Consider the following 18510-nt stretch of genomic DNA (forward strand, 5'->3'; position numbering starts at 1 on the left):
TTCCGATTTCATCAGTTTTAAACATAAACTCTGAGACTGGAGAAATAGTCAGTTTGCAGGCCTTTAATTTCGAGGAGTTGAAAACGTTTCAGTTTAAAGTTCAGGCCACAGACTCTGGTGTTCCTCCGCTCAGCAGCAACGTGACTGTGAACGTTTTTATTCTGGATGAGAATGACAATAGTCCTGCTATTCTGGCGCCCTATTCTGAGCACGGCTCTATTAACAGTGAGAGCATCCCCTATTCTGCTGAAGCGGGCTACTTTGTGGCAAAGATCAGGGCTGTAGACGCAGACTCTGGATACAATGCGCTGCTTTCTTATCACCTGTCTGAGCCCAAAGGAAACAACCTCTTCCGGATCGGAACCAGCACCGGGGAAATCAGGACTAAGAGGAGAATGAGTGACAATGACCTGAAAACCCACCCCTTGGTGGTGTTGGTTTCTGATAACGGAGAACCCTCCCTGTCAGCTACTGTGTCTATTGATGTGGTGGTGGTTGAAAGCACAGCTGACATCCAGACTCAATTCAGACATGTGCCTGTGAAGGAGGAGAGCTTCTCTGATTTAAACCTGTATCTGCTGATCGCCATTGTGTCGGTGTCAGCGATCTTTCTGCTGAGCCTCATCAGTTTAATAGCTGTCAAATGTCACAGGACAGACGGCAGTTTCGGCAGGTACGGCGCCCCGATGATTACCACCCACCCTGACGGGAGCTGGTCTTACTCTAAAGCTACTCAGCAATATGACGTGTGTTTCAGCTCAGACACACTCAAGAGTGACATGGTGGTTTTCCCCGCGCAGTTTCCGCCTGTAGATGCGGAGCTTATCAGTATTAACGGAGGAGACACTTTTACCAGGACTCAGACTTTACCCAGTAAAGAAAAGGTATGTGTTCTTAAGTTTGCATTAAATTATTTAAGTTTACAACAATGTTGCAACTAAAATATAATTATTGATTGTCATGATTGACGTTTTACCAAAATATTTCAGTGTAACTGTGCATACACAGTAAGAAGAACCTTTAAAAAGCATCGGAAATAACATTCATCGCTTTCCAGTTGTCATAGCAACAATATCCGGTATTCACATACTGTGGTTTAATTTTCTATTGATTCATTTAATGACCAATGGTAATTAAATTCAGCAGCTAGCTCCTCACCCATAGTTGATAGTGTCTGCTCAAAAACACGCATAGTATTATTGATAGACTCAAAGCAGTGTGGACTGCATGTGCAACGCTCTCCATGGTACTGAAATTAGTCTACATGCAACCTTTTGATCCTCCTTTCCAACCTTTGAAGTTTCTGCAACCTTCTATTGTTAAACCATCCACGTTTTCTTCACAGAAAGATTGTTTCACTGTATTATATTTGCATTTTCTTTCAATAGTTGGTTGATTAATCGAGTAATTTATTAAATAATTATTAGTTTTACAAGTTTGATTAATAAAATAAAGTTGGCCTTTTTCTGGATCCCTGAACTTCATTGTAGCGTCGGATGGCTCCTTCAGTGATCATATTTACACCTCAAAATTGACAGTTAAATATGAACATATAAAATATCGAATTCCATATGAGACTGAAAAATACATTGATTTTATTTGCACACACTGAAGCTAATTCATGTACTAACAATTTAAATACAACATAATATAATATACTACACTTTTACCTACATTTATATTGACTTATCTGTCATTTACCACAAGATGTCGCTGGAGACCATAGATATGTTTATTACACTGTTTTCTAACTCCTCCCTGCACGGAGAACCTAAAACCGTCATTGGCCATCAGTTTACAGAATCACTGGGATTGTACTGTGGCGAGGACGGTTGCTGCTGCTGGAGAATCGTGTTTATGACGGATATATGCATAAACTGGAGATACATGTTTAGCGGGATTCACTGTTTATTTTACAACCATGAGTGTTCGACGACACAGTGAATACGTCTGGATTCACTGTATTTTGTTTCTTTGTCTTTGTGACTGGTCAGCTTCGCAATTATCTTACTCCATTTCCGAGGAGGTGAACAAAGGCACCGTAGTGGGGAATATCGCAAAGGATTTAAACCTCAATGTACAGGAGCTAGAGACAAGGGATCTACGTATTGTTTCGAGTTACAATGAGAAATATTTTGACGTGAATTTGCGGACCGGGAACCTCTTTGTTGACGAGAGGATAGACAGAGAGAAGCTTTGTCCGAACACGGCGCAATGCTCCCTAAGAATACAGGCAGTTTTAAGCAATCCAATGAATGTGCACCGCATTGAGGTCAGTGTTTTAGATGTAAACGATAACTCGCCAGAATTCATGGAACAACCCCATTCGTTAAACATCTCCGAATCAACGACACCGGGAGAGAGATATCTTCTCCCAATAGCAGAGGATGCAGACATAGGCAGCAACTCAGTTAAGACATATAAGCTGAGCCAAAATGAACACTTCTCGCTTGATGTGCAGAGCGGTGGTGAGCACGGTGTGTCTGCTGAGCTAGTGTTGCAGAAAGCTTTAGATCGAGAGAAACAGTCGGTGATCACACTTCTTCTGACCGCTGTAGATGGAGGAAAACCTGCTAGGTCGGGTACATTGCAGATACGTGTAAATGTTATAGATGCAAATGATAATACACCAATTTTCAGTAAATCACTTTATAAAGTCCACGTCAGTGAAAATACTGCACACGGAACAGTAGTAATAAAGTTAAATGCAACTGATTTAGACGAGGGCATGAACAGTAAGATCCTGTATTCCTTGGTCAAACGAGGAAACACTGATCTATCAAATATTTTTGATCTAAATTCAGAAACTGGAGAAATCACTGTGAAGGGTAATTTAGACTATGAAAAAACGCCTGCTTATGAGGTGAGAGTTCAAGCAATGGATCAAGGTCCTGTTCCTCGTAGTGCTCATGCTAAACTGCTGATAGAGATAATTGATGTGAATGACAATGCCCCTGAAATATCTGTGACGTCACTGATGACCCCAGTGAAAGAAGATGCAGAATTGGGAACAATCGTTGCTTTGGTTACAGTGAGTGATAAAGATGGAGGAAACAATGGTGTAACCAACTGTAAAGTAATGGGGTCTGTTCCATTTAAACTGAAGTCAAACTACAAAAACGACTATTCTTTAGTAGTAGACGGACCGCTGGACAGAGAAAACATTTCTCTTTACAATGTCACCATTACAGCCACAGATGAAGGAAGTCCGCCTCTGTCAAGTGTCAGGGTCATTACTGTTCATGTTTCTGATGTCAATGACAACGCACCTCGTTTTATAGAGCCTGTGATCAATGTTTATGTGAAAGAAAACAATCCGACAGGCTCCGTCATTTATACAATAAATGCTTTTGATCCTGATTTGGACAGCAATGCCAAACTGACTTATACATTGTTAGACAGTTATCCAAGAAATATTCCGATTTCATCAGTTTTAAACATTAACTCCGAGACTGGAGAAATAGTCAGCCTGCAGTCTTTTAACTTTGAAGAGTTGAAAACGTTTCAGTTTAAAGTTCAGGCCACAGACTCTGGTGTTCCTCCGCTCAGCAGCAACACGACTGTGAACGTTTTTATTCTGGATGAGAATGACAATAGTCCTGCTATTCTGGCGCCCTATTCTGAGCACGGCTCCGTTAACAGTGAGAGCATCCCCTATTCTGCTGAAGCGGGCTACTTCGTGGCAAAGATCAGGGCTGTAGACGCAGACTCTGGATACAACGCACTGCTTTCTTATCACCTGTCTGAGCCCAAAGGAAACAACCTCTTCCGGATCGGAACTAGCACGGGGGAAATCAGGACTAAGAGGAGAATGAGTGACAATGACCTGAAAACTCACCCCTTGGTGGTGCTGGTTTCTGATAACGGAGAACCCGCCCTGTCAGCTACTGTGTCTATTGATGTGGTGGTGGTTGAAAGTACAGCTGACATCCAGACTCCGTTTAGACATGTGCCTGTGAAGGAGGAGAGCTTCTCTGATTTAAACCTGTATCTGCTGATCGCCATTGTGTCGGTGTCAGCGATCTTTCTGCTAAGCCTCATCAGTTTAATAGCTGTCAAATGCCACAGGACAGACGGCAGTTTCAGTAGGTACGGCGCCCCAATGATCACCACCCACCCTGACGGGAGTTGGTCTTACTCTAAAGCTACTCAGCAGTATGACGTGTGTTTCAGCTCAGACACACTCAAGAGTGACATGGTGGTTTTCCCCGCGCAGTTTCCACCTGTAGATGCGGAGCTGATCAGTATTAACGGAGGGGACACTTTTACCAGAACTCAGACTTTACCCAGCAAAGAAAAGGTGAGTTGTTTGCATTCTTTCACTCAAGTTTAAGGAGTGAAAAGCCCATTAAAAGCAGCTTCTTCTGTCACCATGTTTTTTATATGCAACTCCTTCTGCTAGTAATTATCTTTGATCGTAAACCGGCCTGCTGTCTGTCGCGAAATGGTCTCTGTTGCTTTCAGGTTAATGCACACACAAATATGGGAGACATTTGCATACATAAGGAATTCTCATTAAAGAACATATCATTTATTAAAATCCAATACACAGAAATGCATTTGCATTCAAAGTGATTAAACACCAGGTCTGTAGGAACTTATTGAGGGGTGGAAAGTGTGAATATCCTGCAACTGAGTATAAGGCGCTTTCTGTGGTGCTGAAACCACTCTGGTGTCTTCTTCGTCCACTTGTACTCACAATCCAAAACTTCTGTCGTGACAGATTTGAATTTTGCCATCACTCTTTTTTTTTAAATACTTAGTCTGTCAATTCATAACTTCTTGGTACATGTTTGTTTTCGCCAGTGATATCGATTAATAGCCAATGGTTTATTACTTCCTGAACTTGTTTTTAAATGGTAGTTCGTTGACGTTTGTGACAACTTAACTATTGGGAAAATAGTGTCCGTGCATTTGAATTCATTATATAGTATGAAACAAGTCTTATTTTTTAGATGTATTAGATTAACGTCAGACTGTCATTTCCACCATTAAGCTTGAACTGTTGAGCTTAATTTCTCCTCTTTACACAACTGGACAAATGAAACTTTTAGTTGCGTTCTTAAATCTTAAAAGGCACAGTATTTCTCAGGTGTTGTGCTATGTGACATGGACTACCCTCATTTTTTTCTGAAAGTGTGTTCATATCTCAGATTTAACGCGTGGGGTCGCTATTGACCACATGTTTTTGTGAGCTCGGTGTTTTCAGTCTCCTCCCTTTCCTTGTGTAGCGTCAGCAGCTGACTGCGAGTGCTTTGTGAGAGAAACACGAACGGCGATGAAAAGGAGAGGACTGAAGTGGATGGGATTACAAATGCTGGCAGATCGAGTGGCGTTTTATGGATGAATATAATTTTTTCTCGCGTCAGATTCTTTGAAGGCAGCGATGGGCAGTGGACGGAATAATCGGACTCTCTGCTGGCTGTTTGTTGTGTTTTTATGTGACTGGTGTGCTGCTCAGATATCCTACTCGGTTTCCGAGGAGGTGGACAAAGGGACTGTGGTCGGGAATCTCGCGAAGGATTTAAATGTCAATGCTCGGGACCTGAAAACGAGGAAACTAAATATCGTGTCTGGGTACAGTAAGAAATATTTCGAGGCCAATTTTAAAACGGGGGATCTTTATGTTGATGAGCGAATAGACCGCGAGGGGCTTTGTCCAAACACGATAAAATGTACATTAAACTTCGAGGCCATACTGAGTAATCCTATGGTACTCCACCGTATTGAGGTGGTAGTTACTGATTTGAATGACAACGCACCTAACTTCGTCGAGAGGTCACATTCACTTAACATATCTGAATTATCACCTACAGGCGAGCATTTCTTGCTTCCCCTGGCTCTTGATGCAGATACGGGAAGCAATTCAGTAAAGACTTACAGGCTGAGTCCAAATGAATATTTTTCCCTAGATGTACAGAACGGTGGGGAACATAGTGTGTCTGCTGAATTGGTGCTGCTGAAAGCTTTAGATCGAGAAAAACAAGCCGTTATTAAACTAACACTGACCGCTGTAGATGGAGGAAAACCTCCTAAAACTGGCACTTTACAAATACATGTAAATGTTCTGGATGTCAACGATAACACGCCATCATTCAGTGAAACACTTTATAAGGCACGTGTAAATGAAAATGCACCATCTGGATCCTTAGTAATTCAACTAAGTGCCACAGATTTAGACGAAGGAGACAACGGGAGGCTCACTTACTCTTTTGTGAAGCGTGCAAACTTCAGTCCGTCAGATGTGTTTTTTATTAATGCAGAAACTGGTGAAATCACAATAAAGGGTCATTTGGATTATGAGGCACAGTCAGCATATGAAATTCATGTTCAAGCAACTGATAATGGTTTATCTCCGAGGAGAGCAAATGGAAAGCTTCTGGTGGAGGTAGTCGATGTGAACGACAATGCCCCAGAAATTGTAGTGACGTCACTCACGAACCCCGTTAAAGAAGATGCTGAGATAGGAAGCGTCGTCGCTTTAGTGACAGTGACTGATAAAGATGGAGGAAAAAACGGACAGACTCACTGTAAACTGATTGGTTCTGCACCATTTAAGCTCAATTCTAATTATAAAAATTATTACTCATTAGTTGTGGATGGACCTCTAGACAGGGAAGGATGCTCTTTTTACAATGTCACGATTACAGCGACTGATGAAGGGACTCCGCCTCTATCCAGCACCAGCGTCATTACTGTTCATGTTTTTGATGTCAATGACAACGCGCCTCGGTTCCCTGAACCCGTGATTCATATTTATGTAAAAGAAAACAGTCCAGTTGGAGCTAGTATCTATACAATAACTGCAGTCGATCCTGATGTAAATGAAAACGCGAGAGTAACCTATTCATTGTTGGGTGATTCAAAGAGTATTCCAATAACTTCAGTTGTAAACATCAACTCAGAGACTGGAGATATAATCACTTTGCAATCTTTTAACTATGAGGAGTTAAAAACGTTTCAGTTTAAAGTTCAGGCCACAGACTCTGGTGTTCCTCCGCTCAGCAGCAACGTGACTGTGAATGTTGTTATTCTGGATGAGAATGACAACAGTCCTGCTATTCTGGCGCCCTATTCTGAGCACGGCTCCGTTAACAGTGAGAGCATCCCCTATTCTGCTGAAGCGGGCTACTTTGTGGCAAAGATCAGGGCTGTAGACGCAGACTCTGGATACAATGCGCTGCTTTCTTATCACCTGTCTGAGCCCAAAGGAAACAACCTCTTCCGGATCGGAACCAGCACCGGGGAGATCAGGACTAAGAGGAGAATGAGTGACAATGACCTGAAAACTCACCCCTTGGTGGTGTTGGTTTCTGATAACGGAGAATCCTCCCTGTCAGCTACTGTGTCTATTGATGTGGTGGTGGTTGAAAGCACAGCTGACATCCAGACTCAGTTCAGACATGTGCCTGTGAAGGAGGAGAGCTTCTCTGATTTAAACCTGTATCTGCTGATTGCCATTGTGTCGGTGTCAGCGATCTTTCTGCTGAGCCTCATTAGTTTAATAGCTGTCAAATGTCACAGGACAGACGGCAGTTTCGGCAGGTACGGCGCCCCAATGATCACCACCCACCCTGACGGGAGTTGGTCTTACTCTAAAGCTACTCAGCAGTATGACGTGTGTTTCAGCTCAGACACACTCAAGAGTGACATGGTGGTTTTCCCCGCGCCGTTTCCGCCTGTAGATGCAGAGCTGATCAGTATTAATGGAGGAGACACTTTTACCAGGACTCAGACTTTACCTAATAAAGAAAAGGTGAGTTGTTTGTCACCCAAGAATATATTTGGGTTCTTTCTGATGATTGTGTCATTCTATTTTTGAAAGATGTGTAGGTCATCGTCATGATTTTTAGTTTCGGGGCATTTTCAACTTTTGTCGCCCTTTTGTAGATTATATTGTATTTTGGTACAATACTTAAAGCCCCGTGATACAAAGTTCTACTTTTAGGGATACTAACATAAAACATCATTTAGCCGTAATATTTTCCCATAAATGCCGTAGTCTGACACTTGATGTCGGAATATTTAGGTGGGATTCTCTTCAAAACTGTTACCTAAGAGTATGTTGAGCAGAGAAGTCATCGGTCAAGAGAGATCAGTGTTACATATTGCTGTCTACTGAGGACGCTGTCCATGGTGCTGACTCCGAATGGTGTTTTTGTGTGCAATAACAAAGACTGCCTCGCTTTTACATGATTTAAACTTTAATTGCAGACTACAAATCCCTTTTTAGCGTGTTTAGTGTGTTTTCTTTATTTTGGTAACACAGAAATTATATAGTATTTTCTTACACACCAGAAACTCCTTTTTGTAATGAACGAGGTTTTGTATAATCTTCCACTGAAATAGATTCTTCCACTGGTTTGACCTTCTGCACAAATATTATAGGCTCTACTCAAGTATTGAATATCCACATCTTTTTAAATTAGCACCAAAATAACAGTTGGTGTCGCTGGAGACCACAAATATTCGTGTGGCTCCTTTCTTTCCACAGACTCCTCCTCTCCTTACGAAGCATCAGTAGTCCACCAGCGCTTTGTCAGAAAGTACACAAATGGTCACAAGACAGAGAAGGATTCGTTTGTTACTCACCTAAAGCGTGGGTATGCTCGCAAAGTATTAGCCTATTTCTTTCATTTTGTGACAGCGATGGGACGTGGAGGACTAACAGTCACGATTTGGATACAAATAATAGCCTTGCTTTCTTTGTGTGACCGGGCTACAGCACAGCTATCGTTCTCCGTTTCCGAGGAGGTTGACAAAGGGACGGTGGTGGGAAATCTCGCTAAGGATTTACAAATTAATGTTCATGAACTGGAAAAACGGGATCTACGAGTTGTATCTGGGAATTCAAATACATATTTCGACGTGGATTTAAAAACGGGTGCTCTATATGTTCGCGATAGGATTGATCGTGAGGAGCTCTGTCCAAATACGGTAAAATGTGTTCTCAATATAGAAGCCATTCTGAGCCACCCGATGTATCTGCATCGCATAGAGGTCCAGATTATTGATATAAATGACAACGCGCCATCTTTTCGTGAAAAAGAGAAGATTTTCAATATTTCGGAGTCGTCTTTTACCGGGGAGAGGTATCTACTCCCGATGGCAAATGACGCAGACACGGGCAGTAACTCGGTAAAGAGCTACAAGCTGAGTCCAAATGAATATTTCTCACTGGACGTACAGAGCGGCGGACAACACAGTGAGTCTGCTGAGCTGGTGCTGCAGAAATCTTTAGACAGAGAGAAACAGTCCGTTATCCACCTGACTTTAACTGCTCTGGACGGAGGAAAACCTGCCAGGTCAGGGACATTAAAAATAGTTGTAAATGTAATAGATATAAACGACAATGTTCCGGTATTTAGCCAACCTCTGTATAAGGCCCAGGTCACTGAAAATGCTCCATTTCAGACATCCATACTGACTGTAACGGCTACAGATTTGGATGAGGGAATACATGGTGAGATTGTGTATTCATTTATTGAGAGGGGAAATTTCAATCCTGAAACTGTGTTCTCAATAAACCCAGACACAGGAGAAATAACTGTAGCTGGAAAAGTAGACTATGAAGAGAATAGAGCATATGATATTCGTGTACAGGCAAGAGACAAAGGCACGCCATCTCGTAGTGTGCATGGTAAAGTGTTAGTGGAAGTAATTGATGTTAATGACAATATTCCTGAAATAATCATTACCTCTCTTCTGAGCCCAGTTAAAGAGGACGCTGAGATAGGTACAGTGGTCGCTTTGGTGACTGTCACTGACAAAGATGGGGGTAACAACGGGCTCATCACTGCTAAAATTGTTGGGTTGGTGCCTTTTAAACTAAAGCTAAACTACAAAAATTATTATTCATTAACAGTCGATGGACCTCTTGACAGAGAGAGTGTTTCTCAATATAATGTCACTATCACAGCCATTGATGAAGGCACTCCGCCTCTCTCTAGCACCAGTGTTATTCCTGTTCACATTTCTGATGTCAATGATAATGCACCTCTATTCTCAGAGCCTGTGATTAATGTATATGTGAAAGAAAATAGTGCAGTGGGAGCTACTCTTTTTACTATAACTGCAGTTGATCCTGATGTAGAAGAAAATGCAAAAGTAACATATTCATCATTAGATGGTATTTCGAAAAGTATGCCTATAACTTCAGTTGTAAACATCAACTCAGAAACAGGTGATATAGTCAGCCTGCAGTCTTTTAACTTTGAGGAGTTGAAAACGTTTCAGTTTAAAGTTCAGGCCACAGACTCTGGTGTTCCTCCGCTCAGCAGCAACACGACTGTGAACATTTTTATTCTAGATGAGAATGACAACAGTCCAGCTATTCTGGCGCCCTATTCTGAGCACGGCTCCGTTAACAGTGAGAGCATCCCCTATTCTGCTGAAGCGGGCTACTTTGTGGCAAAGATCAGGGCTGTAGACGCAGACTCTGGATACAATGCGCTGCTTTCTTATCACCTGTCTGAGCCCAAAGGAAACAACCTCTTCCGGATTGGAACCAGCACCGGGGAAATCAGGACTAAGAGGAGAATGAGTGACAATGACCTGAAAACTCACCCCTTGGTCGTGTTGGTTTCTGATAACGGAGAACCCTCCCTGTCAGCTACTTTGTCTATTGATGTGGTGGTGGTTGAAAGCACAGCTGACATTCAGACTCAGTTCAGAAATGTGCCTGTAAAGGACGAGAGCTTCTCTGACTTAAACCTGTATCTGCTGATCGCCATTGTGTCGGTGTCAGCGATCTTTCTGCTGAGCCTCATCAGTTTAATAGCTGTCAAATGTCACAGGACAGATGGCAGTTTCGGCAGGTACAGTGCCCCAATGATCACCACCCACCCTGACGGGAGCTGGTCTTACTCTAAAGCTACTCAGCAGTATGACGTGTGTTTCAGCTCAGACACACTCAAGAGCGACATGGTGGTTTTCCCCGCGCCATTTCCACCTGTAGATGGAGAGTTGATCAGTATTAACGGAGGAGACACGTTCACCAGGACTCAGACTTTACCCAATAAAGAAAAGGTAAAGATAATATACATAATATACAGAGCTAGGACTTCAAGTTGTTGCCTACTCACATAATTTATTTCCAAAGCACCCAGCCAATTTAAGATTAACCACCCATTCCTTTATTGTATGACTTAAAGAAAATTATTATATTCTGAATGTGTTCTTCATTGCTCTCAGTTACTGTTGACCATTTAACAAGGCTCTTGTCTGCTGCAAAGAAAATTTAAGGACTGTGAAACAAATATTGTATATTTAACCTATTGCTCATTCCTCTTTAAAATTATTGAATGGGACTATTCAGACTATGTAGTCTTGCTAGAATGTCAGGTGTGTGTTTTTGTCACTTTTGGGTTAGTGGTGAATCAATATGGATTTTGTGTTTTCTTAGTTTTAGGAAAACTCCAATGTTTTAATTAATCTGTAATATTTTTCATCATTTTCTTGTCTGTGTTACCACAAGATGTCGCTATCAGCTCATACAGTTGAAACACTTCTGTGCGACGCTCCTCCCTTTTTTACTTAAGAGAAAGGGTTAGTAATTCTTTGTTCGTCGTATTGTACAGAACACCCTCATTGCATTGAGAGGCTCTGATCTGGGTGTATCAATACCAAACAATGTTACCGCTGGAGTCAATAATTTCAAAGTCACTTGTCTAGCGGGCTATGAAAAGAATGCAACGACACGGGAATATTTTCCGGCATTGGATGTATTATTTTTCCCATGCGTTTTACATATGGAGTGTCGCAGCAGCACAGATTGCATATTCGGTTACGGAGGAATCGAGCCCGGGTACCACTGTGGGAAATTTGGCGAAGGATTTACATCTAGATGTACAAGAATTGGAAAGTCGAGGTTTTCAAATTTCAGGACCTAACACGAGATATTTCGAGGTAAATGTTAAGACGGGAATACTTCTGGTGAAAGACAGAATAGACCGAGAGCAGCTCTGCTCTCGCAGCGTGAAGTGTTCTCTGGAAGTGGAAGCCATTGTGAACTCTCCGCTGAATCTCTACCGCTTTGAGGTTAATATTTTGGATATAAATGACAACGCACCCTCTTTTCGGATTCCAGGAATTGTTTTGAATGTGTCCGAATCAGCTTTTCCTGGTGAGAGATTTACACTACCAAAGGCCTTCGATGCCGATGTCGGTAGTTATTCGGTAAAAAGCTACAAGCTGAGCCAAAATGAACATTTCACCCTGGATGTGCAGAATGCAGAAGAGCAGAGTATGTCCGCTGAGATGGTACTGCAGAAAGCCTTAGACCGTGAGAAACAACCAGTTATCAAACTAATACTGACGGCTGTAGATGGAGGAAAACCTCCTAAAACAGGCACGTTACATATCACCGTTCATGTGCAAGATGTAAATGATAATATTCCAATTTTTGATAAGTCGTTGTACAAAGCCACAGTGCCAGAAAACACGCCTCATGGTACAAGCGTAATTTCGGTACATGCTCGGGATTTAGATGAGGGTCTTAACGGAGAAATACTGTATTCTTTTATCAACCAAGACAACGATGACGATGTCAATAAATTTGCCATTAATCCCATAACGGGGGAAATTACGGTAAAGGGTGAATTAGATCACGAAAAAAATAATGCAGTCGAAATTCGGGTCCAAGCGAAAGACAAAGGGCCAAATCCAAGAGCATCTCATTGTAAAGTACTGGTTGAAATCACGGATGTTAATGATAATACACCAGAAATATCAGTGACGTCTTTAGTCAATGTGGTCAGAGAAGATGCACAACTTGACACAATGGTTGGACTTATAACGGTGAAAGATAGCGACGCAGATAAAAATGGAGTTGTTCAGGTTAAAATAGTTGATTCTGTGCCGTTTAAAATTAAGAATACATACAAAAACCACTATTCATTAGTCGTAGACGGAACTCTGGACAGAGAACGAGCTTCTAAATATAATGTAACAATAACAGCGACTGACGAAGGGGTCCCGCCTCTTTCCGGCACAAGTGTTATTACAGTCCACGTCTCTGATGTAAATGACAATGCACCTCGTTTTAAAGAACCTGTGATAAACATTTTCGTTAAAGAAAACAGTCCCGTAGGCGCTGTTATCTATACTATGATTGCAGATGATCCAGATGTGGACGAAAATGCAAAAGTAACGTTTTCAGTTATTAATAATAATCATAAAAACAATGTAATAGGATCTCTTATAAACGTCAACTCAGAGACTGGAGATATAGTCACTTTGCAGTCTTTTAACTTTGAGGAGTTAAAAACGTTTCAGTTTAAAGTTCAGGCCACAGACTCTGGTGTTCCTCCACTCAGCAGCAACGTGACTGTGAATGTTTTTATTCTGGATGAGAATGACAATAATCCAGCTATTCTGTCGCCATATTCTGAGCACGGCTCCGTTAACAGTGAGAGCATCCCCTATTCTGCTGAAGCGGGCTACTTTGTGGCAAAGATTAGGGCTGTAGACGCAGACTCTGGATACAATGCGCTGCTTTCTTATCACCTGTCTGAGCCCAAAGGAAACAACCTCTTCCGGATCGGAACCAGCACCGGGGAAATCAGGACTAAGAGGAGAATGAGTGACAATGACCTGAAAACTCACCCCTTGGTCGTGTTGGTTTCTGATAACGGAGAACCCTCCCTGTCAGCTACTGTGTCTATTGATGTGGTGGTGGTTGAAAGCACAGCTGACATTCAGACTCAATTCAGACATGTGCCTGTGAAGGAGGAGAGCTTCTCTGATTTAAACCTGTATCTGCTGATCGCCATTGTGTCGGTGTCAGCAATCTTTCTGCTGAGTCTCATCAGTTTAATAGCTGTCAAATGTCACAGGACAGACGGCAGTTTCGGCAGGTACGGTGCCCCAATGATCACCACCCACCCTGACGGGAGCTGGTCTTACTCTAAAGCTACTCAGCAGTATGACGTGTGTTTCAGCTCAGACACACTCAAGAGTGACATGGTGGTTTTCCCTGCACCGTTTCCACCTGTAGATGGAGAGCTGATCAGTATTAATGGAGGAGACACTTTTACTAGAACTCAGACATTACCTAATAAGGAAAAGGTAAGATGTTATCCTCACAAACTAGTTTATAGACTACAGGTTTTTTAACTTTTGTATACATTGAAATTACCAACCCCTGTGGGCCCTAGGAAGAGTATTTTCTATTATTTGTCTCAGTAATCCACTTTTCCCTCTGTCTCTGCCTGCTGTGGCACAAGCGCTGTCCATGGTGCTGAAATTGCAGGGCCTGTTAAAGATTCTTTGTCACAATAGTGTGCTTGGTGTCCCCAAGTACTGTCCCACAGAGCACAGCAAAAAGCAGAAGTGGGTCATTCAGCCAAAAATATTCTTAGAAAAGGTATTTTACTTTACATTAATAAAGTAACAGTTGTTATAACTTCAAGTAGAATAAGAGTAAGAACAAATTTACTAAAACGACTAGTGGAACTCCCTGAAATGCAACAGTCAGTCATTTCTGGCGACCAAAAGCTCGGTATACAAACACTAAGCTGATCCTGTTACCTCTTGTTAACTCTCTTCATTGTATAGGTTTAATGAAAAGGTTTAAGACATGTAATTCAATGCTTAATATCCACTCACAGTCTATGCATTATTGCTCGCATTACTTGAATATTATGATGGAAAATAAGAATAAATTAACATATTAGTTAGTCAGTTAGTCAGTCAGTCACACTTTATTGTCCTGACAACATTATCAATATTACACTTTATATACATCATCACATAACAATAACAGACAGAAATAGGGCTGCTAAGGCTGCAGGTACCAAGTTTTTGCCAAAGCAAGCCTTTCTGCACCTCAGGTACCTGCACCCAGAGGGCAGTACAGTGAAGTGGTGACTGAGTGGGTGTGAGATGTGCTATTGTATTTGCAATCAGTGTAATGACCTTACGATTGAGCTCTGAGAGGTTGGGTGTGGGGATACCTATTATCTTGGCAGCATTGTTGGTTATGGGTGTGAGTTTGACCCGTTTTGTGACAGAGAGCATTTTGAAGAAACAGGTGGAGCAGTAGAGCAGGATGGGTTGAACATTACTTTGGTACAACAGTAGGAGGAGGGGGGGGGGCGACATAGAGTCCTTTGGGTTTATGGATGGCTGATAGTCTGTGATGGCTCCTTTTTTTGAATGTCCATTGTATTCTGGTCAAAGCTGAGTTTACTGTCCAGTGTGAGTCCAAGATATTTTAAGCTGTTTTGTTATCAATGAGGATGGGGTGCTGGAGTGACTGGGTACATATTACCATATCCTTTGTTTTCCTGACGTCAAGATGAAGGTGATTACACTCACATCACTGGGTGAAGTGTGCAACAGTATTGTGATAGTCCAGAACAGAATGGTTATCTGTGAGAAGGGCAAGAATGGCAGTGTCATCAGTGTATTTGAGGTAAATGGTAGTGGGTGAGGAGCTAGTGCAGTCATTGGTGTACAGTGTGTAGAGAAACAACAACCCTGCGGTGCTCTGGTGTTGGTGGTGAGTGCAGGTGATGTTGTTTTGCCCACCTGAACAGCTTGTTGTCTGTCAAATTGTGGAAATTGTGCAGGAGATGGATCAGATGGGGGAGAGTGTTGAGTTGGTGTAGCTTCTGAATCATCAGGTGCTTTTGGATGGTACTGAAAGCAGAGCTGAAGTCCACAAAGAGGATCCTGGAGAAGGTGCGTGGAGGAAGAGGTGCAGCAGGCAGATCACAGCATCCTTTGTGCCCCTCTTGGCCCTGTAGGCAAATTGGAGGGTGTCCAGTTGTTAGTTAACAATCAGCAGGATGGTGTGTAGTATAGCTTCATTATCATAGATGTAAGGGCAACAGGGCAGTAATGACTGAGTTCTGTGGGTCTGGGTTTAGTTTTTGTTTTTTTATATTGTTGTATTATATATTTATACAGTGTTAAAATTGTAGATTTAACAACGGCAAAAACGGACTTTATTTCAGTTCTGATTTTCCTCTGATTTACTCCACTCAAACCAGAGTTCACAACCAACGCTCCGTTTATAATCCTCCTTCTCTACGCTATGTATTAATTAATAGAGTTTGTGATCTGTGGCGGGCTCGACTAGGTCTCAAAATTGTTGACAGAAAGCATGTTATTTTGTAAAAATCCAGAGAGACTGGTAGCCTACTGCAGTGTGAGACTACATGGGTCTTGTATCACGAAACGTCAGTTAAGTGCACCTGCTTACTTTTGACCAAGAGGAATTTATCAAAAATATCTGTAACTAACGTCATTATCAATACAAGCTTGAAAGGTGGCACTGGAAACTCTGTAGCTTGCTCCTTCGCAGTCAACTTGAGTTCACAGCAGTTAAGCTAGCCAAATAGATTCAACCCAGTCACTGGAAAAAAGTGTCCAAACATATTAAAACATTTACAGCAACTTTTCAAACCACTCCTGTAGCGTAACCCACCTCTCCAACGTTCATCTGTTAGCTTAGTTACAAATACGCGTAGCTTTTTTGCACAACATAGTTAAAGAAACTGCTTCTGTGTTGTAATCATAGACTATATAAGAGGTTGTAATGTAGCCTCCTCACAGCGCCAAAGCTCCACCGACAGCAGCGCATTTAGCATAATGCTAAATAAGTGATTTACCGGCAAAACGGCTGTTGTTTGGAAGTGATAGCTTAACGGTAACCTTCGGTGGAAAACAGACTTTGCTATAGGAGTGATTTGAGAAGTTTCTCTCCCTCAGAAGTTCGGAGCAGTGATTGTCAATGACATTCAGTGTACATTCAGAGCTCATTAACTTACTTAACGGTCGTATGTTGAAAATATAAACTCACCGGAGGTAAGCTGAGCCTCTTAGCAACCTGTCCGGTGAAATAAGTGCGTGTCATGCGGGTGTTAATGTAACAGAAACACAACTTGGTCTCAGTGAGTGCTTCTCATTCATTCCATACTGTCATCAACTCATGTAAAATCCAAGATGGCGCATCTTCTTCGCTCAATAACTGCTGTTGACATCAGCTCCGCGCTCAGTGCTGCCACTGATGGCCCGAAGCATTACTGCAACCTTTCTGTTAGGAGCTAAGGTTAGCTTTGGGTTGTCTTATTATGCATCCATGTTTGGGCCACCGTTTAGGACATTTTGGACCGACCTCGCATGGGTTCCTCTTCTTCCTTTTTCGGTTGTATGGCGGGTGGCAACCAACATTAAGTTGACTCACACGGGTTGTATTGTGTTTTTCATGAAAATTGCTGTCCTCCAACTGAGTAAGTCTTGATTTTGTTACTTTACGAACGCCTTACATCGTCTTTTTATTGCCACTTTCATCCCAACTAATATAAAATAGTTCACTTGGCCCGTTGATGTGACATTTACACGTTGTCATTACATTACACGTAATTATGAAACCTGCCTCCTTCAGCATGTGAATCAGCTTTTTTGGCCAACTGTGTTACACATACACGGAATTTTACTCCAGTTTCTAGTGGCTGTCAATGTGCTTACTCACAGATCCGCAATGTACATGAAGATAAAGCCACATGGAGATAAAGCCAAAACAAGGACAGACAAGTAAACATAAACATAGCCTATTATGTTCAAGCAAGTAGGTGAAAAGAATTGATACACTAGTGCAATGGTGGGTGTTAGTGCAAAGAAGGCTGGAATAAAAAGGCATATATGGGAAGTGTAGGCCAATAAGTTATATATATGCTAGTGGGTGGTTTTATAGTAGTATATGCGTGTATATATGTCTATGTATACTATATACAGCCTGCTTAGATTTACAGTAGAAAATGATGGATAGCACAGTATGTAAGCTACATGTAATTCCACAATCTACATGTTAAACTCTAATATGATTTGTAGTACACCCAATGCATTAGTGTTCAGGGTGATTGCGTAGGGGTTGCTTTGTGACACTGATTTAACGGTTTATCAGAGTGATGGTTTATCAGTGTTCTGTGTCGCCTACCAGAAGAGAGAAGCTGGAACAGGTTATGTCCAGGGTGTGAGGGGTCTGTAGTGATTTTCCCAACCCATTTGCTGACTCTGAACAAGCTCAGATCTGGGATGGAAAAAAAGTAAATGGAACCAGTGATAACATTTTGAAAGCCTATTGCTCCATGGTATCTGTTCATATCCGTCCATAGTTTCTGTGGCATTGCACTTGCTCGGTGCATTATTGACAGCAGCTATATAATTGTGGTGATGACATTGTGTCAATTCACTTTGGATGTTTAGTCTACACATTTTTGAAAGGTTATACTTGTTTGTGTAAATAGTTCTGCATTGACATTAGCAGTGTCTTTTGTCTTACTGTTAGACAAACTGTTTCTCTTGAAGAAAAACAACTTGATATTTGGCTCTATCTGCCTTTCAAAACCCATTTCTCAGATAGATATTATCACAAGGCAAAACTTTTTAAGAAATTCTGAATTTCATAATGCTTTCCGTGTGTGTGCATACAGCTGTCTGACTTAGCTTTTCTTTGTATTCTGCAAAGATTTTAGTGTTACAGGCCCTGCACAATGTTCACAT

General features: G+C 41.8%; 2 protein-coding genes across 11 annotated transcripts in view; both read left to right on the plus strand.

The window, feature by feature from the left end:
- Positions 1-18510, plus strand: part of LOC121902499 (protocadherin alpha-C2-like) — a 90886-nt gene that overhangs the window by 42668 nt on the left and 29708 nt on the right. Inside the window, exon 1 of one of the 10 annotated variants that reach the window (XM_042419826.1) lies at positions 1922-4300. The exons of 7 other annotated variants lie outside the window; for them this stretch is intronic. In XM_042419826.1, the coding sequence (XP_042275760.1) occupies positions 1922-4300 (2379 nt within the window). Of the gene's footprint in view, positions 1-1921; positions 4301-5206; positions 7757-11598; positions 14068-18510 lie in introns of those variants that run through there. 2 more of the 10 variants (XM_042419829.1, XM_042419821.1) reach the window with 2 other exon arrangements.
- LOC121902219 (protocadherin alpha-3-like) lies at positions 8650-11088 on the plus strand. The gene has a single exon (XM_042419478.1). It carries the CDS (start codon positions 8650-8652, stop codon positions 11086-11088), a length of 2439 nt encoding a protein of 812 aa, XP_042275412.1.

Source organism: Thunnus maccoyii, chromosome 8 (assembly GCF_910596095.1).
Source record: "Thunnus maccoyii chromosome 8, fThuMac1.1, whole genome shotgun sequence".
NCBI classification, from domain to species: Eukaryota; Metazoa; Chordata; class Actinopteri; order Scombriformes; family Scombridae; genus Thunnus; species Thunnus maccoyii.

Bases quoted from the DNA above. Each gene is read 5' to 3' on its own strand.
- LOC121902219 (XM_042419478.1), top strand. From the start codon at position 8,650: ATGGGACGTGGAGGACTAACAGTCACGATTTGGATACAAATAATAGCC.